Source organism: Camelus ferus, chromosome 13, assembly GCF_009834535.1.
Source record: "Camelus ferus isolate YT-003-E chromosome 13, BCGSAC_Cfer_1.0, whole genome shotgun sequence".
Taxonomy (NCBI): domain Eukaryota; kingdom Metazoa; phylum Chordata; class Mammalia; order Artiodactyla; family Camelidae; genus Camelus; species Camelus ferus.
The window spans coordinates 16,092,609-16,117,088 of record NC_045708.1 but is presented as its reverse complement, the minus strand read 5'-3'; the positions used below and the strand labels follow the sequence as shown (position 1 = coordinate 16,117,088).

The 24,480-nt window shown below is 34.3% G+C and overlaps 1 protein-coding gene across 5 annotated transcripts in view; it reads left to right on the top strand.

Annotated features, from left to right (window-relative positions):
- Positions 1-23,950, top strand: part of HNRNPR (heterogeneous nuclear ribonucleoprotein R) — a 35,588-nt gene extending 11,638 nt beyond the window's left edge. For 3 of the 5 annotated variants that reach the window (XM_032495437.1, XM_032495434.1, XM_032495435.1), the window contains 6 exons: positions 6,491-6,667; positions 8,254-8,389; positions 10,793-11,007; positions 15,027-15,176; positions 17,366-17,487; positions 17,630-23,950. In XM_032495437.1, the coding sequence (XP_032351328.1) occupies positions 6,491-6,667; positions 8,254-8,389; positions 10,793-11,007; positions 15,027-15,176; positions 17,366-17,487; positions 17,630-18,242 (1,413 nt within the window). In that variant the 3' untranslated portion in view covers positions 18,243-23,950. The remainder of the gene's footprint in view (positions 1-6,490; positions 6,668-8,253; positions 8,390-10,792; positions 11,008-15,026; positions 15,177-17,365; positions 17,488-17,629) is intronic. The other 2 variants (XM_032495438.1, XM_032495436.1) reach the window with 1 other exon arrangement.
- Positions 23,951-24,480: the final 530 nt, after the last annotated feature.

Genomic DNA, 24,480 nt, shown 5'->3' with positions numbered 1-24,480 from the left:
TTCCAGTTTTATTGAGAAATAGTTGATATACAGCACCATATAACTTTAAGATGTACAGCATGATTTGTCTTATATACATCATGAAATGATGACCACACTAAGTTTAGTGGGCATTCATCATCTCATATAGATACAAAATTAAAGTAATGGGAAAAAATAGTGATTTTTTTTTTCTTTGTGATGAGAACTGTTAAGAATTACTCTCTTAACAACTTTCTTATATAACATACAACAGTGTTAATTATATTTATTATGTTGTAAATTACACCCCTAGTGCTTATAACTGGAAGTCTGTACCTTTTGACTACCTTCATTCAATTCCTCTTTCCCCCAAACCGCCCCCCACCTCTGGAAACCACAAATCTGATCTCTTTTTCTATGAGTTTGTTTAATTGTTTATTTTTGAGGTATAATTGACCTGTAATACTATGTTAGTTCCAGGTGCACAACGTAAGATTTGGTATTTCTATATGTTTCAAAATGATCACCATGATAAATCTAGTTACCATGTGGTACAATACTTTTGTGTTCTTCAGCTGGTATCGTAAAACTCTTTTAATTTGTTTCCATTGACATAAATGTAATCTCCATGGAGATCTTGGGTATATAATAAGCTTGGTTATAAGCACTGATATTCTGTGGAGAAAGTCAAAGGAAATGGTAGATTGGAATCTCTTTGATTTATTAGTTAATGGAAGTGTTAGAGAACCATTGTATTTAACAGAGACCTGTAAGTGTGTGACTTTGTAGCACCTGAATTGAATTATATATAAAGATGAACTGCTGTGTTTGCAAAATAGTAAATACGAGCTGGATAATGGAAGAACCCTAGTAGATAAAAGACTGTTGAGCTGCCTGGTTACTTCTGTTAATAACTTCTGGAGTCTCAGAGGGCTTCCTCTATTACTGTTGAAGTATTTGATGGATAGATAATAGCCAAAACTTTTTCACTTAGATGGTAGATAGTAGACAGCCAAAACTTTTTCAAAGCCTTAATGCCTGGTGAGTAAAGGAAGAACTGTTACAGTATTCACTACATTCTGTTGGTTCTGGAAGGAGAGTATTAACCTGCACATGACTGAGTGCTTACTCTGAACAGCTCATATGGAGCCAAAATGGCTCAGCAACCGACAAGTTAATAAAAGGAAAACATTTCTATTACATTTTAGTTAACTAAAAATTGAGTTTAAAGAGCTTTAAAAGGAGTGATGCTTAATTAGTTTTTATTAAAAATTTTTTTTTCTTGAAGTATAGTTGGTTTTCAATGTGTTAATTTCTGGGGTACAGCATAATGTTTCAATTATACATATATATTCCTTTTCATATTTTTTATTATAGGTTATTACAAGATATTGAATATAGTTCCCTGTGCTATACAGTAGAACCTTGTTGTCTATCTATTTTATATATAGTATAGTAGTTAGTGGCTGCAGATCCTGAACTCCCAATTTATCCCATCCCCACCACCCCAGGTAACCATAAGTTTGTTTTCTATGTCTGTGAGTCTGTTTCTGTTTTCTGAATAAGTTCATTTGTGTCATTTAATTAGTTTTTAAATTGTTTATTTTCAGCCTTTTCTCAGAGAAGTCAGTATTTTTGGCCTGTTTCTTCACGGACCCCAGTGATTATAATATTGGGTACTTTGTTGATCATACATTTGTAGATGTTTCTTCTGAAATAGAACAGTATTCTTATGGGAAAAGCTATAAATTGGACTTCTAACACTTAAGTGATACTTTAGAGTATAAGGAGCTTGCTCTTATTAATTCTACAAGCTGATCATTAAATTGCTTTTCCTGAAAATACAGATTTTTTTGCTATAGGTATGCTTAATGAGACAAACTTAAATGATTCTAAAAATATAGACACGTTATATAAGTAGTATAATAATCTGACACTTAGCTTCCTTACTTAGCTGTGTTCAGATATATTTTCACAGTGCCATTGCATGTGCTGTCTCTGCTTTTGCGTATATTTGTAATGAGAAGGGAGAAAATATGGATGTTGAACAATGGAATTATGAAGCACCATTGTATCATTTTACTATAAAGAATATAAAGCAGAATTTACTTCCCAGAGCAGTTTTAAAATATTCAAATACAAATACTCTCAAATATAAAAATATTCTAACTTGGCTAGGCTTAGGAGTGGCCAGAGAGCCTGGCCACACCAAAAAATACATTTCAAAATTTATACCAATTTCTCTTGTGTATTTCTTGTCTCAGAACACTTTTTATCACTAGCTTTTTTTTTTAGTACTGTCCTCTGTTAATGAATGCTCATTTATAGAGTTGATAGTGTTAACAGAGTGATATATCTGAAGCTAGTGAGAAGTGGTCAGATTCTGGATATTTTGAAAGCATATGTAACAGAACTTATTGATGAGTTGAATGTGGAAGTATGAGAGAAAGGAGTTGAGGATGACTTAAAGACTTATGACCCGAGCAGCTGGAAGGGTGGAGTTGCCATTTATTGAAATGCGAAGGCTGTGGAGAAGAGCAAATTAGCAGGATTGAAAGATAAGAGTTCAGTTCTGAACTTGTTATGAGTTAGATGTCTCTTAGAAATCCAAATGGAGCTCTGTTGAGTGAACAGATGCTTACATGATCCTCAAGTTTATAGAAGAGTTCTAGCTGGAAATTATAAATATGGGAAACATAAGCATTAGATAGTATTTAAAAACCATGAGTTCAGTTGTTGTCACCGTGGAAGTGTGTGTGCTAGAGAAAAGGTCTAAGATCTGATTCCTGCAGCTCTTCAACATTTAGAGTTTGGGGGGATGAGAAGGAACTGGCAATGGGGACTGAGTAGAAAAAGCCAATGAAGTAGAAAAACCAGGAGTGTGGTGTCCCAGAAGTCAAGTGAAGGAAGAATGGTCAATTATACCAAATTTCCCAAGTAAGGTGAGGGCTAAAAATTGATACTTGATTATGGCAACGTGGATGTCATTAGTGACTTTGACTAGAATGGTGGTAAAAGCCAAATTTGGAGAAGATTCAAGAGACTAGGAAATGAGGAATTTGAAGCACCAAGTATGTATAGCTCTTTTGAGCAATTTTGCTACAAAGGATAGCAGAGAAATGGGACAATAGCTGGAAGATGTTATAGTCAAGATATATTTTGGTTCTAACTTAAATTTTAAGGGAGAAATTATAACATACTTATGTGCTGATAGAAATGATCCATGTATGAAGGGGAAATTGATGATAAAATTGTTACTGGACCAAGTGTCCTTGAGTAGGAAAGAAGGAATGGGATCTAGCACATAAGTTACAGCATGAGGTACATACTCATTCATAAGTTCATTCAAAGATGAGCAGCTATTATGTTCCTGGCACTGTGTTCAATCCTGGGAATAAAATGAGGAACAGGATGTGGGCTCTTTGGTCACATGGAAATTGAACCCTCTTGTTGATGTTATTCCCAAATGAGGATATTGAGACTCTGGTTTAGAAACTTGCTCAAGGTAACTAAAAGGTAGATTTGAATCCAGCATAACTTAAAACTCACTGTTTTTCACATTCTCCCTATTTTCAAACTATCACCCTACTACATCAAGCCTTCACCATCCCTTGCCTGAATTGCCCTGTTAACCTGACTGGTCAGCCTGTTTCTCTATACAGTCCACTTTCTATCCAGCTGCCAGAATATTCCTTTTAGAACCTAAGTTACTTGTCTGTTCAAGATCCTCTGTCTTCCCAACACATTTGGAATAAAATGCAAACTTCTAGCCATGGTTTAACTTAATCTGGCCCCATTCTCTCTTTCCCTTCACTGCCTCTTGTGTGAAGCTTTTACTTCAACCACTGGCATCTTTGCTGTTCTTCAGATATGTCAGTTGTGCTCCATCTTTTTGTACTTGTTCCATCACCTTGGAATACTGTTTCTTCAGAGTTTTACCTTATTTTCTCAAGTAAGCCTCAGTTTGAATTTGCCTCCCCAAGGAGGTCCTTCTAATTAAAATACAATCTCTTCTTCATTTATCCCTTTTCTTTGCTTTTGTTTTTCTTAGCTTTTAATATCTCCTGGAATTATATTGTTTATCTCTTAAATTTGTCTCTATCAGAGCATAAGCTTCATGAATGGCTAGACCCATCTGTGGTGTTCACTGTGTCTCTAGAAAGAATACATGGCACATGAGTCAAAGGTTTGGACAGGTTCTATGAGTAGGGAGGGAGCTGTTATCGGTAGCATTATATATTACATCTTTATTGTAAAGTATTTAGAAAATGTAATAAGGAAAATAGAGTAGTTTTTTCCATGCATTCATAACCACTTTTAATATTCTGATACAGTCATCCTTTTCTATACATACATATATGTTTAAAAACAAAAATTAAAGGGAGGAGGGTATTGCTCAGTGGTAGAGTGTATGCCTAGCAGGCACAAGGTCCTGGGTTCAATCCCCAGTACTTCCACTAAAAATAAATAAATAAAAACCTAATTACCGCCCCCCCCCCCAATTGGCATGGCTTATTGATGATTGAGGTAAAATCAGGACTGCCAAGAGGAAATGTTTATAGGTAGTTGGAGATAAAGAATTAGGTCTTGGGATGTATGGGGTGTACTGGGAGATGACTGTAGAGTTGTGGGCTGTGGGAATGGATATGATCCTTAAAAGTGATGAAAATACATGAAGAATGGGAAATAGAGCCATAACTTTGGGAAACACACAGACTATTATTAGATGGATGGAAGAATCACCATGGAGAGGATAGAGGAGTAATTCAAGGTAAGAAGACCAGGTTATAGAGAGTTCTGAAACCTTAAGGGAAGAGAATTTTCAGAAGGTAGCATCACTAGTGTAACACTTGTTGAGAAGGGAAGAATGATGAGACTGAGGAAGGAAAGAGTTTTCATTTTGGTCCTTAGAAGTCCATTAGTGACATTTCGGCACACAGTTTAGTGTTAGAAGAAGCAGCCAATTTTTAGAGTTAAAGAGAGCATAGATAACCAAGTGCTTTTCAGAGTGTACTTTCATTAGAAAGATGGTTCTGTAGGGAAATCACTCAGATGATACCTTAGGTGTCTTATTCATACTTCTCTTAGCTGCATAGTACTAAGCATATAGTAGATGTGTTGAAAAAAATAACTACGTGAGTGAAATAAAACAGATGTGGGTCATGTGTTTAAAGCATTTATATGTGAAAGGAAAGATACAGGCTAAAGAAGGGATTTTGCTTTGTATTTTTATTTTGTTATGGGAAGTGATTTGCTATGTTTGAAGATAGAGGGAGGAACCAGTGGGAAGGAAGGAATGTCCTGAGCAAAATAAGCAGTTGAAAAAATAAAAGTTTATGATTATTTCCAGAAGAATGAGAAGAAATGGGCTTATTTATTAGGGTTAAGGAGCTAATCTTTCCTTGGAAAGGAAGTAAATCTCTCTCTGAGGTGTAAAGGAAAGAAGTGAAAATAGATGTTGAGACAAGTTTTTAAGGCCTAGAGGAAGGAATATTAAGTAACCAATGACTTTTCAGGTGATCTCCTTAGATGAGATTTTTTTGAATGAGGATTGGAGACTTTTCAGGAGGTAGAAAAATTAGAATAACTGTTGTGTGAGAATCATGCTGGAGAATCGAAAGACCTCATGTTTTACCAGATAGCAGGGAAGATGAAACTGATTATTTTGAAAAGAATTATCTTAAGATAGCACAACTGTTGTTACACCAGAGCTTAACACCAGAAACTTAATCTCCAATAATAATTTTGGCATCTTTTGCATCGCTGTTATTATGTTATTCGGGTCATTTTTCAGAATATGAAAATGTTGACGTAGATGAGTTTCACTAGAAAGTTGATCTCATGCTAACTCTGATTTTCTTCTCAAGACTTTGTGTATGGATTGTAAATGTTTTAACAAAAAATTGTTTTCAGTGTTGCTGACATGGTGGAACTTGAAAATTGTGGACTGATAGTAAATGTATACTGAAAGTGTTTCTGATTGTTTAATTCTAATTCATTATTACAATTTAACTCTTACATAAATTTTAACTAAGATAGAACACAAGATCTTCAGATGATGAAGAGTTTTTCATACCTTAAAATGTAATATTCTGAGAAGGGGGTAGGTTGAATTGAAGTTTTAAGTAGTAAAGATTTCAGAGTAAAAAAAAAAACTTGGAGACCTTATCAATCTTTTATTCAATTATTGTGTCTGTAAAATGCAGAAATACTTCCATGAAGATTTATACATGCCTTTTATCCTGTCTTTTTGTGAGAAAAAGACAAATTATAAACATTCAAAATTTAGAGTTGTTAGTTTATGTTTTGTACATTAATCAGTTTCCATTTTTCAATATAGAATATTCTGTGTTAATGCCCCTAAGGTCATTATAATAAAAACTAGGGTTAGCTTCACAAGATTCAAATTGTCCCCATTTCTTCTAACCATCTTTGTGTCCCCACCCCTTAAAAAAAGGGGACAGTTAGGCTTAATGGTGCTAAAATCAAATGCTTACATTGGGATTATAACACAGAGATTTTTTTTCAGGTTTTTGTAGGTAAAATACCGAGAGATTTATATGAGGATGAGTTGGTGCCCCTTTTTGAAAAGGCTGGTCCTATTTGGGATCTCCGTCTTATGATGGATCCTCTGTCTGGTCAGAACAGAGGGTATGCATTTATCACCTTCTGTGGAAAGGAAGCTGCACAGGAAGCTGTTAAACTGGTATGTGATAAACAAATGCCCACTGTCCAGCAAGTCATTATTTCAGAGAAATACCTCAATTAAAAATGTTTGCATCTAACATTGTTTCACTGTTTAATTTTTGCTTTGAATGTTTTTATATTGACTTAGTTGGCATGTGACTGTTGCTCTTTTTTTCCTGACTATAAAAGTGAAAAAGAAATGAAAATACCCAAGAAATAAGGTGTTAGAGAAAGTCTCCCATAATTCTAAGAAGTTATTCATTAGAGTGATTAGTATCTAAAGTTTCATTTGAATATTTGTCTTCTGCAGCTCTCTCTTTTGATCTTAGACAAAATGTCAGTTCTTGCGGTTAAACTTTAGGGTAGGATTCTTAATGAGTGATGAAGTCTGAGTTGGGTTCTAGGGAACATAGCTGGGCGACAGTGACTTTTAGACACAATTCAGGAAATGGGTGTGAATCTGCTTTGTTTTTGTCATGGCCTAATCATACAGTTTATTTTCTAAGTATATTCTTGTTCTTTTCTTTTTGTTTCCAGGTCCTCTAGTCCTCTCTGTCTTTAATCTTTCTTTTTCTACTATTTTGTAACCAATCTTCTAGTAATTTACTTTCTGTAGGGCCTTTTGCCCTTTGTACTTATTTCAGTGGTAGTAGTAGTTAAATTATGCAAATTAAGTATATCTTCACTCATATTGTATTAAGATACAACCATCTAAGTAACTCAGAATAACAGTATCATTGTTTTTTCGCATATTCTTTTGCCAGACTGCTAAAAGCCTCGGTTAGTCTAGTTCTGGTTCTTCTAGAATGGTAATCTCTTTCACCAAGGCTTCTGATTTCATCTGTTGCTTCTAAACTAGTTCTACTTCTAACTTGACCCAGCTTTTAGTTTTTATTATGGACTTTTCCTTCTAGTTTGCTTATGTAATACTGAGAAGTTTTCAGAGTTTTATTTCCTTGTTTCTGGCAACATACGGATTTTTTTTTCTTAATAATTACATATCTTTTAGTAAAGTAATGGGTAAGTAATATTAAAGCACAAGAAGGTAAAGTTTATCAAGGAAATCATCACAGAGCTATTTAAATAAAATATTTTTATGAAATATATAATTTTGAAAGTACTGTGTTTGATATGCAGTTTAAAGTTTCAGGATTCTGTTTTGTGTAGAATGTGAAATTCTTCTAAATTTCTTTTGCATTGATTAAACATGCTTGTTACTCTTTATATATTGTTATTTTGTCTATGGCTTATCTATATCTGATTTCATCTCTGAAGGCCCTGAATTGTCAGTCTCAGGTATTTTTTTCTGAAATTCTCTGGAAAAAATTTTCAGATAGATAAGACTGAAATATGAAATAAGATCTTTTTAAAAATAAATAACTCAGCCATTTATGTATAGTGGAACAGTAAAGGTAAACAAAACCAAACTAAAGAGGCTGCAACAAGTTTAAAAATATGCATTTTATATTAGGGCAAGCATGAGGGAATCAGTGAGTTCATGAAGCAAGGAATGTTTGACCTTAAATTGTTAAATTTTTTAGATTGAGATCAGTTGTTCTGAGTTTGGGGTGGTTGTGGGGTGTCTGGTTCTTCTCTTCCTTTCAGTGTGACAGCTATGAAATTCGCCCTGGTAAACACCTTGGAGTGTGCATTTCTGTGGCAAACAACAGGCTTTTTGTTGGATCAATTCCGAAGAATAAGACTAAAGAAAACATTCTGGAAGAATTCAGTAAAGTCACAGGTAAAACAAAAATGTATTTAGAAATTAGTTTTGGGAAATCTGTGGTACTATTTATAAGTGCAAATAAAGGAGGTGTATCTTAATCTAAGAGTTCAGGTATCTATTCAGTGTCTGAATTTGCCTCCTTTCTGCTTTTTAGTGGCTTGGACTAAGCAACTTCCCTCATGTCTTCAATTTCTTGGAATGTCCCCTTCACTTCTTTGCCTTAATTGAACCTTGGCTTTGGCCAGAGCCTTTGCTGTAGCCCTCAAGTGAAGACTTTTCCTCTCTGACATTCAGTGTGCTTTAGGGCCAAGAGGATGAGAGTTCTTATCCTCTTTTTTCCTTTTACCATGTCTAGGTCAGATTTTTTTCGAAATTTCCAATTCTAAATCCATGGAATTGGTTGAGAAGAACATTTTATATCACAAGTCTATATATAGATATAATAAATAACTGGGGGAAATTTTAACAGAATTATACTTTTGCTTGTTACATATAATTTTAGTTCGATATTCCTGTTCTATTTCATTTTTTAAAGTGTTGATGGAGACCCACTAATGCTAGCTGCAGTTTAAAAAACACTTTTAGACCATTATTTCCCCATGTGAAAACCACTGTTCTTTACATTTTTGCCATCTGGGCATACCACAGACACACAGTCCTTTCCCCTTCCTTCAAGCTGTTATCTATTGCTCTTCTGGTTTCAGTCTTTCATTAATTGAAGATTGCTCCTGGCTCACAGTCTTTCTCTTCTGCCCTAAATTGACTTATTTTTAGTACTTTTAACATCTATATGAATGAACCATCCAATACCCTAGCCTAGTTTTATGACCACCTGATCTCCAGTCCTTTGCTTCAGCTCTCCCACATCCAGAGCACATTGTCTTGCTGCCAGAAATTCTACACACTGAAGTCTTGACTGCTAGCATCCCACTTTGTAACCACTGTCACTGTTTGTCATAATTGTGTTGGTCATATGCCCCTAATGGCACAGTTCTTTGACCTTATCAGTTTATTACTCACTAACTCCCTTCTGATTTTGTATCCATTTATTTATGCCTTCAGCAAGTATTTATCCACTGCCTGCTAATTGCTGGCATTGTGCTATGTGCTGGGATACAGTGGTGAATAAGGGTGATCTATTCTCTGCCCTTGTAAGAGTTTACATTCTGCTAAAGGAGATAAGAAAAAAATTAAGAAATATTTACACATTGTGGTAAGTGCTGTGAAGAGGGAATAAAGGATATTTAGCTAGAGAGTAACTGTTATCCCTGTTTTTGATGGTCAAGGAAGGCTTTCCTGGTAAGATGACATTTCATCCAAGACATGAGCCATGAGGAGATATAGCATACAGAGAGGAAAGGGATGTGCATTTCAAGAAAGCAGCATGTGCCAAGACTGTGAGACAAGAATGAATTTGCTGTATTGAAGTATTTGATAGAAGGCTGGTGTTGTTAAAAGGTAGAATTTGGGGTAGAATTACATGAGAGGAGGTAGACAGGGCTTCTGTAGACCATTTAAGGAGTTTGGATTTTATCGTATTTATAGTGTATTTGAAGGTCTTAAGCAGGGAATAACATCTGTTTCATGTTTATAGGATAATGCCTTAGAGGAGTTAAGAATAGAAACTAGTAAATTAATTGAGACTGTCATAGCAGTTCAAAGAGAAGATTGGACTATAGTAGTACCAGATGGTAATGGAAAGAAGTAGATGGGCTTGGAATTGTATAAGGGAGATGAGGGAAAGGAATAAATAAAGAATGAGTCCTCAGTTTCTGGCTTGAGAACCTGGGTGATGGTACTGTTTATTAGATAGGGAAGTCTAGAGAAGACAGATTTTGGGAGTGATGGTACAGTTTTGGACATGTTAAATTTGAAAAGTCTAGTCTAGAAATAAAATCTAAACACTCTTTAAAAGTAGGTACTACCTAAAAAGAACATAAAGGGAAAGATGAGGGTACAGGACTAAAACCAGAGGTATACCAATTTTAAGCAGTTATTTTTATTCTTGGTAAAAATAGTAAGTTTTAAAAAGTTAGATTCAGGGATGATTTTTGGTCATGATTAGTTGTTGAGTGTTAGTTCTCTTGGATTTATATTAATAATTTGATTTTTAAGTTCCTTGGTAATATTTTCAATAAATTTTAAGGTCATGTTACATCAAACACTCTAAAACATTGTAGAATGTTATGTCAGAATACAGTAGTTGGACTTGTTTATGGCTGTACCTTCAGGACCCCTAAAATTAAAAATACTGTCCCAAACTCCATATCTAATAATGCTAATTTAATTGTCTACTAGGTAATTAGCGAATCATTTTGAGGCTTCGTCAGTTATTTTTTGCTCTTCAGCAAGTGGATTTAGGTCTACCTAATAGCTAGATGTGTGGTGGATGCTTTTGGCTTATATATCTGGCTGTTGGTTTAACAGAGGGTTTGGTGGACGTTATTCTCTATCATCAACCCGATGACAAAAAGAAGAATCGGGGGTTCTGCTTCCTTGAATATGAGGATCACAAGTCAGCAGCACAAGCCAGACGCCGGCTGATGAGTGGAAAAGTAAAAGTATGGGGAAATGTAGTTACAGTTGAATGGGCTGACCCTGTGGAAGAACCAGATCCAGAAGTCATGGCTAAGGTAAATGCAATTGCTTGGAATGGGGGTGCAGTTATCATTTAAAATTTTGTACTCAGAATAAAGGCCAAATTTTTCATATAGTATTTTATATAGTAAATACAAATTGTAGCTCTTGATCTTAACTATTTAGGCACGGAGTTGCTTTCATACCAAATTTAACAGCTTGTGTTGGTGTCTAGGAATTTCCATTAACCATTCCATTTTCTGCAGCTTAAATGTGTAAAAGGAACTGATATGAAATCCCTTCAATTAAGTATTCTGTATGTATTAAGAGTTTGTTTAGTGCTTAGGCACTAAGAGGGATACAAAGGTTAAAAAAATTAAAGAAAAAAGACAAGGTCTTATTGAATAAAGAGAGAATGTTTTGAAGATTATTAATTATAATATTCATTGACATACTGTGACTTTTATTACATGGCCATAAATTATAATTTATTTAGATTTATAGCTAACTGTCCTTTTTATTTTTTAAAGCTTTTCTTTTTTAATGATCATTCTCCCTTAGAGTATTGTCTCCATGAAGAATGACAAATGGTTATCATGTTTGTTGTTAGGCCATAGTGGCAAAATGCGCATGGCAAATCCTGTGGAGGGCCCTCAGTTTCCTCCGAAGCCCTAAACTTGCATTGCCAAGATCTTTGCCTGGGAAAGGATGGTTCCATAAGTCCTGGTTCTCAGGCTTTCATCTAGGTGACTCCTGAGATTGAAGGGACACTTCACAGTTGCATCTTTGCTGTTTTAGTGAGTTTTTGAGTATTTTGGTGTCTGTCTTTTCCCTTGTCAGGGTGGCAGCAACTCTGGATGGCCATGAATTAGTGGTTGGATTATTCTGGACTGAAAAGTCTTTTTCCTCAGGCTTTTTATTACAGGTTCTGAGGGGGCAGTCCTCACTTTTGATTAGTTTGGAGGAGAGCCCCGGTTAATACTAGCATGATAAAGTTTTTGTAAAGAAAAACATTTTGAATTAAGCAAAGAAGATCCACTGAGAACGATCCAGAGACTCAGAATGCTGTGTACTATCTTTTACTCATAATCCTTGAGTAGATGGATGTCAAGGAAGGGAACTAGGAATCGAAATAGCCCTTATTTTAAATTTTTATTTATTACTAGCTTGATTTTAATCCCACTTGTTTATTTTCCTAATACAATTGTGCCTTCAGACTTACGAATTCGGTAAAAAAATATTTAAAAAAATTGTAAAATGATTATAAATCTATAAAAAATGTTAAAAAAAACTTACGAATTTGGATGTTATCTATTATACTGGGGTTGGATAAATCTATTTGCAAGATCCCTTATAACTTGAATCTACCTTGTAGAAACTGACTGTAGCCTATATTTCATTTCCTATAAAAACATTTTTAAAATAACATTATAGATTAAGAGGGAAATGACGTCCCCAGAAGATCTGAAGTATAGCTGGTAATTAGCTTATCTACCACTTTTCACATACCTCTGGTAGCCTCTCAGATTGAAATTCATCCTAAATCTTTTTATAAGGTTAGAAAACTTAAAGATTTTATTCTAGTAACCATTCTTCCTGGATGAAAAACAAGTTTCAGAATGAAAGGGAGGCCTCTATAAACTTGAACCATACTGATTGGATAAACGTCATTGAATAATACTCCGTTATTGTTTTCATTTTGGGAGTTGAGAAGTGGGGAGTTTACCCAGTAAAGTTCTGCTGGTGCTTCACTCTGTCAAGTGTTACCATTCATTGAAGATTTGTTGCCAGGTTGGTTCAGTTTTATAATCAACCAGAACCAAAGAACCTGAATATATCTTTCTTAAAGGGACTTTCTTTATTCAACATTTTAAACACAATTTCAAATAGTAATTTTTATATAGTATGCTTTGGTTTCACCTCAGAAAAGAATAAAAGATCCATGTTGAGTTTTAAAAAATGTAAATAAGCCAGTCTAGACCTGTCTAGTGTAGAGCTAGATCTCAATATGACAACATTGGGGAAAACAGTAAAGGTAGAGGTGGAAAACTTTAGATTGTTTTTCTCCTCTTAAATTAGTGTCTAATCCCCAAATCCTTTTTACTCAGATAGCCCTTTATCTGAGTCAACAGTGTGTTCATTGGGTTTGTTAATTTTTTTGTTTCGATGGGTGATACATTTCCTTAGTTCACACATTAAAATTATGTAGAAAGGTACAGACAGAGAAGTCCCACGTCATCCCTAGCCACATCTGCCATATCCCCCTTGTCCCCTATAGATACCCAGTTTTAGTGATCTCTGGCTTATCCTTTTAGTGCTTCCTTAGGTAAATACAGGCAAATATGAGTATATATTCTTTCTTTCTCTACTTTTTACAAATGGTTAGTGGTATCCTGTATCTAGTGATTTTGTTTGCTTTATTCATCATCATATTTCATCAGCTATAAGGAAGTGTATACTATTATTTTACGTACCACCAAGAAACTGTAAAATGCTGCCAATTAAACTATGGCAAGTGCTTGTCTGTCACATTGACTATAAATTGGATTCCTATTTCGGAGATATAAAAATAGGAAAAAATGTCTTAGCAACATATATCCTGGCTTTTTTTTTTTTTTTTAATATCAGCTCTTAGAGCTCTTCCTCATTTTTTAATGACTACGTAATTTTTTATTCTGTAGATGTACCATAGTATATTCAACCAGTTGGACATTGGATGTTTCTAATCTTTTGTTACTGTAATACTGTAATGAGTAAGCTTATATTATTTCAGTTAATAATACAAATGCAAATATATCTGTAGGATAGATTCTTAGGGATAGAATTGTGGGCTGAAGGGTAAATGCATTGGTAATTATTAAGATAATGATCATATTCCCCTTTGTTAGGAGGTGTACAATTTTACCCTCCCCAGCAGCAAAATACAAGAGATCTGTGTTCCTCATCCTTGTCAAAATAGTATATGGTTAAACTTCTTTGCTGAATCTCATAACTAATAGTACCTCAAAGCTGTTACTATGATTTGCTTTTTTTTTTTAGTGTTTGATTTGACTTTTTTTTAAACATTTTTTATTGATTTATAATCATTTTACAATGTTGTGTATGATTTGCTTTTGTTTCCTATGCATGAGTTTAAATTTTTTATGCATTTAAGGACCATTTGTGTTTTTGTATGAACCATGTATTCGTGAATTTTGCCTATCTTTCTGTTTGTATGAACCATGTATTCGTGAATTTTGCCTATCTTTCTGTTCAGTTTTTCTGTTGATCTTTTTCTTATTTTCTGGAGCTCTGATATGAAAGAGAGATTCAACTCTTTGTGATATAAGTTGTTCATTTTTTGACTTTGCTCATGGTATTCTTTGCCATGCAGAAATCATTTATTTTTAGTAGAATTTTTCAGTCTTTTGTAGTTTATAGATTTTAAGTCACAGAGCCTTCTCTAGTGCAGTATTACATAAAGGAATTACCCTTATTTTCGTCTAATACTTTTAACATCCTCTCCCCCCTTGTAAGTTTTTTTTTCTGTTTGGAGTTTAATCCCAGTGTATAGTGTGAGGTATGGATCCAACTTTCATCTCTATCCAGATTAACACTACACTGATTAAATGATTTAAGCATTGAATTGATAATTTGTTATATCTGGTAGGGTTCATCTCTAAACTTTGTTCTTATTTTTCCCTGGCTATTCTTGCTTGTTTATTTTTTCATAAGAACTTTAGAATCAGCTCATCCAGTTCTAGGGGGAAGAAAACATAAAAATTTATTGTTTTAGGGGAGACTTATGGACCATGTTAAATTTGTATATTAGTAATAATTATATTTTGGTTCCTTGAAGGTCCTGTTCATAGTATTAGCTACTTTAATGACATGGTGAGAGAATGAACTGATACTTTATATAAATTGGTAACTAATAGAATCATTTTGTTAGTAGTTTTCATACTTTCTATGATAGCACTTTTAGCACTTAATATTTTCGAGAATAAAAGCCTATGCCATGAAGTTAGAAGAAATACTCCAAGACTTCAGCTAAAATTAAGTAACCAATGACAGTTTTGTATAATTGTTGTATTAGGTGAAAGTTTTGTTTGTGAGAAACTTGGCTACTACAGTGACAGAAGAAATATTGGAAAAGTCATTTTCTGAATTTGGAAAACTTGAAAGAGTGAAAAAGTTGAAAGATTATGCATTTGTCCATTTTGAAGACAGAGGAGCAGCTGTTAAGGTAGAAATTTTGAAATTTTGTTTCTTGAAATTTGGATTTTCTTGTTGAAACTTGCTAAACATATAAAATTACTTTGAAAACAAATAAAATTGGTTTTCAGCTTTCACTGAACTCTGGAACTTTATTTTAATAATCCCTATGAAGTAGTAGTAGTGTAACAGGTAAGACTCCATATTTCAAAGCCTGATTATTACTAACTGGGTTTGTGATCTCAAGCAAGTTATTTTTAATCTCTGTATTGTTTTTGTAAGCCTAAGGTTTGATAGCACAATATCTTGGAGATGTTATGAATAGTAATTAGCTGCTATAAATACTAAAACGGTAATGAATGAATGTATTGTAACTACTTTCTTTACCTTAGGTTCTGGACCTATAAAAGAAACAGATGTGTACATGATTTCCTACCTAGTACAGCACATTTAATTCACTTAGATGTGTTCTGAAGGGATGGTTAGTTCTTCATAATTTTGCTTTTCTTTAGTCATTTTAGAATCCTCATATATTGACTGTTTTGCTGGTTTCGATAGTTCTTAGAAATACTTCTTGCATATAATAGTTGATTTACTCCTTGAGGATAGTTATGAGAAATATGAAAAAAAGTATTTTCATGTGGTATGTAGAACATAAAACCTGAATACTCTGCTGCTTTCTGTTGATAGGGATCAACACCATCTTTGACAGGTGAAATTTCCGGTTTCTTATTGTTCTTGTCTCCTTTCTGGGGGAAGGGGCAGGGACAAAACCCTAATAAAAGCTTTTTTATGTAATTGGGGCGATGGATCCAAAATTCTTGGTGACTCAGACGTGGTACTTGATTATTCTTCTACATGCTCTGTTAGTGAAATGGTGCCACCTCTCATTTTAGCGGTTTTTGTTTCTTGCCCAGGGTACTGCTTTAGAATGTGCCTTATAGAATCTTTGACTAGATAGAGTTTATTGGTTTGCTTTTTAATGGAAGCTGATTAGTGAGATAGTATTGCTTATAAAATTCACAGCTTTATATAGAATCTAATGTTTGGCTTCTGAATTGCCAATGGTGTGAAAGACAGATAACTAATAAATTTGTAACTTCTAAATATTCCTTTTGATTCAATTGGTATTAAATAACCAGTTGTCTGTAATTGAAAATAATTTTCAAGGGTGGTTTGGCAAAGAAGTCTGTGAAATTACAAAATTTCTAGCTTGGCAACTGGAAATCAGAGGATGGCCAGAGGAGAGAGCAGACAGATGCGCCATTCTTTTGTTTAATACCAGGAAGCTGTTGTAGAGTCATTTAGTTGCTTGAGTTGAAGCAGCCGAAAGCTAAGGTGGTAAAGGAATGGAAAACTAGTTTGAGGAGGATGCTGATTTAATCTGTGTCTAGATACTTGAGAATCACTAAGTATTCTTTATGGATAGAGCATTTTATTATGTATGTCCAGAGAGGAAAAGGTTGTATAGGGAAACAAAAGCTATAATGAGGAAGTGATACTTTGTTGTTGAGTTACCTGAAGTAAGTGCAGCAGAGGCTATTGGGTGGAACAACATGAATAAAAGACTAGAGCCTAGAATGCTTTTGATTTTGGAGTCTTCATTAATCCAGGCCTTTTCTTGGCTCTGCTTTTAACTGTTCAGACAAGGTATGTTCCAGGTTAAATACTGTGGGAGAAACCTAGGCTTTTATTGGGCAGGGGGTGGTGGGGTATCAGTACCTTGTTGAATTTCACTGATAACCTCATTTGTGCTTCAAATTCTTAAAAAATCTTACGGAAGAAAAGTTTAAGACCTACATGTTGAATGCCACGTGTTTATTTAAAAATTTGAATCCTGCGAAGTTTGTTAATACTGGCACTTTTTCCGGCCGTGAATTTGCTGCTTTGGTGTGGCTAAGTTTGGAGGAGCTAGTTGGAATTAAGGAGCAGCAATAGGCAGCTCTCTGGCAGTTCTTTTATCTTTTTAAATATAATACTAAGACATCAATTTTGTTCTCAATATAATGTACACATGAGAAAATAATATTGAGGGAAACAAGTACTTTCTTTGTGTTTTTTTTTTTTTTTTTTTTTTAGTTGGTGGCTGTATTCATCTTCTGCAAATTAAAGTAGCTGTGAAGTAAATTGTTTATCGGGTCTATTGAATGGCACAGATAACGTTTGTTACGTTTAAAGTACTGTATTTGTAAAATAAACTTATTTTCTTGTTTTGTATAGGCCATGGATGAAATGAACGGCAAAGAAATAGAAGGGGAAGAAATTGAAATAGTCTTAGCCAAGCCACCAGACAAGAAAAGGAAAGAGCGCCAAGCTGCTAGACAGGCCTCCAGAAGCACTGCGTGAGTCTACATTTCAGTAAATACATCTTTGAACAGAGACTAACTTGACAATAGAAGTCAGGTTAATAAAAAAAAAAAGTCAGGAAAGAGTCTTGAAGCAAACTAATTTGTTTTTTCTTTTCTCCCTTCCCTTCGTTGCTAGGTATGAAGATTATTACTATCACCCTCCTCCTCGCATGCCACCTCCAATTAGAGGTCGGGGTCGTGGTGGGGGGAGAGGTGGATATGGCTACCCTCCAGATTACTATGGCTATGAAGATTACTATGATGATTACTATGGTTATGATTATCACGACTATCGTGGAGGCTATGAAGATCCCTACTACGGCTATGATGATGGCTATGCAGTAAGAGGAAGAGGAGGAGGAAGGGGAGGGCGAGGTGCTCCACCACCACCACGGGGGCGGGGAGCACCACCTCCAAGAGGTAGAGCTGGCTATTCACAGAGGGGGGCACCTTTGGGACCACCAAGAGGCTCTAGGGGTGGCAGAGGGGGTCCTGCACAACAACAGAGAGGCCGTGGTTCCCGTGGATCTCGGGGCAACCGTGGGGGCAATGTAGGAGGCAAGAGAAAGGCAGACGGGTACAACCAACCTGATTCCAAGCGCCGTCAGACCAACAACCAACAGAACTGGGGGTCCCAACCCATCGCTCAACAGCCGCTTCAGCAAGGTGGTGACTATTCTGGTAACTATGGTTACAATAATGACAACCAGGAATTTTATCAGGATACTTATGGGCAACAGTGGAAATAGACAAGTGAGGGCTTGAAAATGATACTGGCAAGATACGATTGGCTCTAGATCTACATCCTTCAAAAAAAAAATTGGCTTAACTGTTTCATCTTTAAGTAGCAGTTTGCTGCCATTTGTAGTGGGCCGAAGAAATCACTATTGTGTATATATTCAAGTCTTTTTATTTTTTCCTCTTTTCATAAATGCTCTTGGACATTATTGGGCTTGCAGAGTTCCCTTACTCTGGGGGTTACAATGCTTTTATCGTTTCAGGCTTCATTTTAGTTTCAAAACAAGCTGAGCACATTGTTAAATCATGATTTTGCAGAACCTTTGGTTTTGGACAGTTTCATTTTTTGGATTTGGGATAAATTTCATAGGAGTATGGAGTATGCTGTAAATAAAAATACAAGCTAGTGCTTTGTCTTAGTAGTTTTAAGAAATTAAAGCAAACAAATTTAAGTTTTCTTGTATTGAAAATAACCTATGATTGTATGTTTTGCATTCCTAGAAGTAGGTTAACTGTGTTTTTAAATTGTTATAACTTCACACCTTTTTGAAATCTGCCCTACAAAATTTGTTTGGCTTAAACGTCAAAGCCGTGACAATTTGTTCTTTGATGTGATTGTATTTCCAATTTCTTGTTCATGTAAGATTTCAATAAAACTCAAAAATCTATTCAAAACATTACCTATTTCAAATTCAATTGTGTCCTAAAACATTATTTTATTCGTAATCCTTGCAAGGAATATTGTTTTCAAACTATAACTGCCTATGTGAGTGATCAAATTCATGCAAAATTTCTTGTCTATTCCAATATGTATCATGGATATCAGACTGAGGATTAGCCTAAAATCTAGTATTTATTCCAAATAGCACCTCATTGATGTTCTCTCATAGTCTTTTCTAATTTGGAAATTTTATCCTTGATTTTTATAACAACAGATTCAAAGGCCTTTGAACATTCTTGCAGGCTTTGGGTATTTTGCATTAAATAAAATGGGATTGGGGAAGCAGACTGCAATATATTTTGACCCACATTCTTTCTATAAAGGAAATTTGTTGTCTGAAGACCTGGAGTGAATGTACATAACAGGAAAAAATGTTAGTACTGTGGCGTCAATTGCACTGCAGACTAAACTTCATGTAAACTTTTAGTATACATGATTGTGACTACCACTTTAGTTACTGGTTTAGGAATACAATTTCCTATTACTATGTAAATTTATTTTGAGAAACACGCCTTATTACAGAGGCCTAAAAATATCCAATAGTCGTACTTTTGACCTTGTTAGTATCTCTCATTTTTATTTTTTTATTACCTGGATGGCTAAAGCTTCATTAGCCAAGTGATAGCATCTATTTCCCTGTTTCCTTTAGAAACCGATTTATTGTGATGACTTTTTTGCTTGAGAATAAGAGGAACAAAAGAATATAAACTTTACAGTGCAGAATAGTCTGGATCACTTTCAAATTACCATAAAATTTTCCCTCCGCATTATTCTTAGGTGGGTCTAAAATTTTTTTTAATTCTAAAAATAAGGCATTGGAGCATAACTAAAATGGGCACACTTTGGTGTTTTGTTTCTTTTTTGGTGTCTTATGACAGCAGTATTAGATTTCAAAATTATAAGCCACTTAATTCCTTGTGAGCTCAGACCATATTTTGGGTCTCATGGCTTCTAGATTTTGAGTAAGAAAATTAATACTTGCTGATAAAAGTTGACATATCTTTACTCTTTAAAAGTACACCTATTACGTAGCATAGTAAGTTAATAGGCCTAATTAATACTCCTTTTATGTTTTTGGAAAATTATAAAGGAATTACATAGTCTGTTGTATAGTAGTTTCAAATTAACATGGGTATCTATTTGGTAAAGCTTAGATTCCATTGTTTTTCTTATGCCCATGTATGCAGGTAAAGACACCAAACAGTCTTTAAATGCTGCTTTTAAACTTCGAAAATTTAATTTTCACATAAATCTAAATTAGACTTAAAACCTTAATTTTTCTTGGAAAGAATAAAGGGTCTACAAATAAAATTTGAATTGTTTCTATTTCTTGCAAAGTAGATGTTACAAGCTACAAGATTCTGATGAACAAAATTAGGAGTGGGAATAAGATGTTAGTCTGAAAAATAATTTATGTACCCCCCCAGCCCTGAAATATAAACCCTAACAAAAAACATAAGACTGAAATCTGAATTCCATGTCAAAATCTTTTCCTTTAATTGCAAAGTATATTTTGCCTCACCAATTAAAATATATCTATAGAGATTTCCCTCTAATAATGTTTTATAGGTTTTTTTGTGGCTATTTAACAGACAAATGTAACTTGATAAACATTACTCTCTCTAGAGCTTTTCCCTTGTTGATATTTTCTTGTAAGTTACTGCTGTAGCTGTAGAGAAGATAGATTCAGAGCTTAGCTTTTCACAGAAGTAAGTGTAACAGTCTAATGTAGAAACCTGAAAAATACCAGTTGAGGTTTTTATTCTAGATTTGTGTTAGGTTTTTTTTTAATAGGTGCAAATTATGAGTTCTGGGAAATCTGATTTTTCCTGCTCCCCTGCCATCTTTTTGTTCCCCAACCTAATTCATTTGGTTTTATTTAAGAGCCTGCTACAGTAACATGCATGTTGGGAAAGATATTTTCTTTATATTGAGGATGACTTTTTCGTAGGTGCCCTTCTGAGATTTGATATAAATATGCCCCCTCCCCATAATGGAATGCTAATTTTTATTTGATCACTCATTTATAGCAGTTGCTTAAATGTATGTATTTATATGATGGTGTTTTAATTTTTTTAAAGCAAAAAAGTTCTAATAAGTTGCCAGATTTCTAATAATTCCAAGTTTATTTGATCAATTGATGTGGAAATTGAGTTACTATGGTTCTGTAATAAGTTTTTTTTTAAGCAAAAGAGTTCAGCACAATTGTTTTTCAGTTTTCCTAGTTATTGGGGTTATTCTGCATAAGAAAGCCCAATGCTTTCTGATAGTAGATAATTTTTCTCTCATTTGACTTTGAAGTCTGACTTAGGAGGCGAACCCTCTTTTTTTAAAAGATCAGCATGCATCAAAATAAATTATATATATTAAGTTACAAAGGAGAAGGGACGTAAAATTCCATTCCTAGCATAAAGCCATATAATAGTCTTGAAACTCATTGCATCATTTGCCTCCTGCCCATTTGGATAATCATACCTACGTTTTATTAATTGTGTATTATTTGTAAAACCAAACCCTTCCAGTAAATACTTGCTATAAGGCTATTACTTGTCAATTATAAAGACTTCTAAAGAGAATTTTATTGTACTGAGCTATCCCATATTTGTAAAACCAACCAAAGTATATAGAAGGAATGTTAATGTTAGTGTTGTCCTTTATAATGTGGAATCTCTTAAGTGAGCAGCTAAGAAAAAGCCTTATAGAAAGAGTGCACTGGATTTATAAGTGTGTTTATGTTTCTCTAAGAATGGGAGCTTCTGTTAACTTAGTTGTTCTGAGTAAGACTGGATTGGGTGACTGACTAGAGAATCCAGAATAACAAATCCATCTACCAGGCATGTTAACTTTTGCATTCGAAGTTTGTTGACTAGTCCTTATTTTTGAAATACAAACACTAAGCTTTAAAAATATTGCATATTTAATGTTGGTCAGTAATTTAATATAAATATTTAATTGGAAGTAGTCACTGTTAATCTTTCTAGAAGAAAGTTTTTTTTTCCTTTAAAATACATATTCATACATACTTTTTATTTAGAGGTTACCAGAAGCTCTGGGCTTTTTGTTTTGTTTGGTTTTGTTTTTTAATCATTTTCAGATGTTATCCAGAAATCTGCAAGTGTACTTTTCCTGTTTTAACTCCTTCCTTTTATCACCTGACTATCAGGGAAGCGAGGTTGAGGCTGCCCTGACCTGACATGTCATGATGTCGACTTGCTAGGTGGGGTTCGCTGGGGACGATAACCAGTGGAATTGTTGGTAAGAACTTTTTTTTTCCTATTATTTTTTTTTTTTAATTAGTAGTGGGGCATTAAGTGTGGGAGAATGCCCATATTCTATAAGTGGGCATTTATGTCAGTCTTGTAGAAAAATAAGACTTTAATATTAGATAATTCTGTTCTTAACAGGAACATATAATAAGTACTTCATGTTCATACTCTTTTATTATCATATTTGTAGATTAGCAGGAAAGGCCTGCTATTTCAAGTATGAAATAATGAAGTACTCAGTATATTTTAAGTGGTCAAAATAGACTCTAAATATAAAGTCTCATAGAGAAACAGTAAATTTGCTTTATTTTATGTGTTTTCAGTCCCTCATATCTTATTTACATTACATTTTTATTGGGTAGATAAGCAATAATGCACCTTAAGAAGTATTTATTGTACACTAATATTAGTAAAAATAGGAAGGTGTTAATAGAACAGAAGGTTATACACTTCCTGGGAGAAACTATTTTTTAAAATCTTCGAAAGAGATACTAACATTGTAAAATGAAACTTAAAAGTTTTAGCAATTTGACGAACAATAGTGGGCTCAATTTAAAGACACACTTGATATGATGACTGAGTCAAGAGGAAATTACATAGCTGAAATGTTCGGACCTTGAACATAGCAGAAACACAAATCTATCCACAACTTGTGTTTTGTCTAAAATCAGGTCAGCTGATTGGATTAGTAGATAGTGGTACAATTAGAGTTAATTTTTAGATCATTACTGAAGATTAAAATCTCATACGTAGGGGATTCCATGATGGTAGGTATAAATTGAGAAAATTAAATTTAATAAATAGGCATTTTTTACTGTACTACATAAAACATAGTTATAATACAACATAAGCACTGATTTAAAATAATTTTGGATTTTCATGCCTGAGAACCTCCTCAGTATTCTTATGCCTTTGTTGGTTGTGTGTTTCAGTCTAGGAAGAATCTCCTGGGTATTAAACATGTGCTAGTCAGTGTCATAAATATAAACTCTTATCTGTAAGTTTGCTGTAGACTAGCTGTACATCACTACAATGAAATCATATTTTAAGAACTGTAGTGATTACATCATTGTGTTAAGGTACTTGTTTCTCTTCTGACACATTTTATGCATGTATCAGTGATGGAAAAGATTGGAGTATAGGAGTTGTAAAGATTGCACTTAATAATGTGCTCATATGGAAGTTTTACAGTAAGCAATAGGAACGCTCAAGTACTGCTGAGGAGTTCATGTAAGTTAAGGAAAATGTAGTGCAAACTTACTGGCTTTTATACACTAACAATAAAATAACATTTCATGTGACCAGAAAAGAAGAAGCCATTATGGGGGGAAACTTAAATTCCTCAAATATAAATAAGGGCTTTCATTTTCTGTAGTAGCTTTGTTAGGATCCCATGAACATTGCTTATCTTGATGTCTCATTTATGATGGTTGGACAAAAGGGACTCCTCTAGCCTATTCAGTAACATAGACAGAACTGTACTTTAATGAGTCCTATTATGATGTTTAGTACTATGTTATAAAGCTGTTTCTATGATTGAGCTGAAAGCTCCTACAAACATTACATTGCTGATATGCATACAGTAACAATATTAAAATAGGAACATTTGCAAGATCATTTAATCAGCAGTTTAATAAAAATTTTGCGTTTGGTACAGTGTTCAGGTACCGTAACTGTATTGGAATATTTGTACAATGTTAAATATTTTTAATAAAATCTAACATGCTCAAAATGTTGTGTTGGTGATTTTGGGTGGGGTGTGATGGGTTCAATTGTGCAAAAAAGATTCAGTAGTTCTATAATTGAGACATTTGTAGTCAAATGGAATTCTTGTCCTCAGGTTTAGTACTTGGTATTGGACACCTGTTCCAGGGAAGGTAGTGAAGGTGTGGGATAGTAAAAATAAAAGTATTAAACTCTAGGGGGGGTTATTAAAGTATGAGGAGTAGGTTTACTGGGGTTAAAATTGGATCTACAGGTGTCAGATGGGATTGTCATCTTTGGCATAACAGGCTATAAAGTTTCTCTGATGAATTTGAGGCATATCCTCGTTGGAAATGATCCTAAAAAACATACAGAGGTGGGCAAAGAGAAACACTTGTACAATGATTTCAGTAGACATTTTTATTCTCCCAGTGTCCTTGACCCCTTAATATGACATACCAGCAAGTGGAGGAGAAGTGAGGGGATATGTGAGGAAGGCTATATGGGAGGGTTTAGATGCATCACTGAGAAATAATCTCCAGTGTGGAAATACCATAT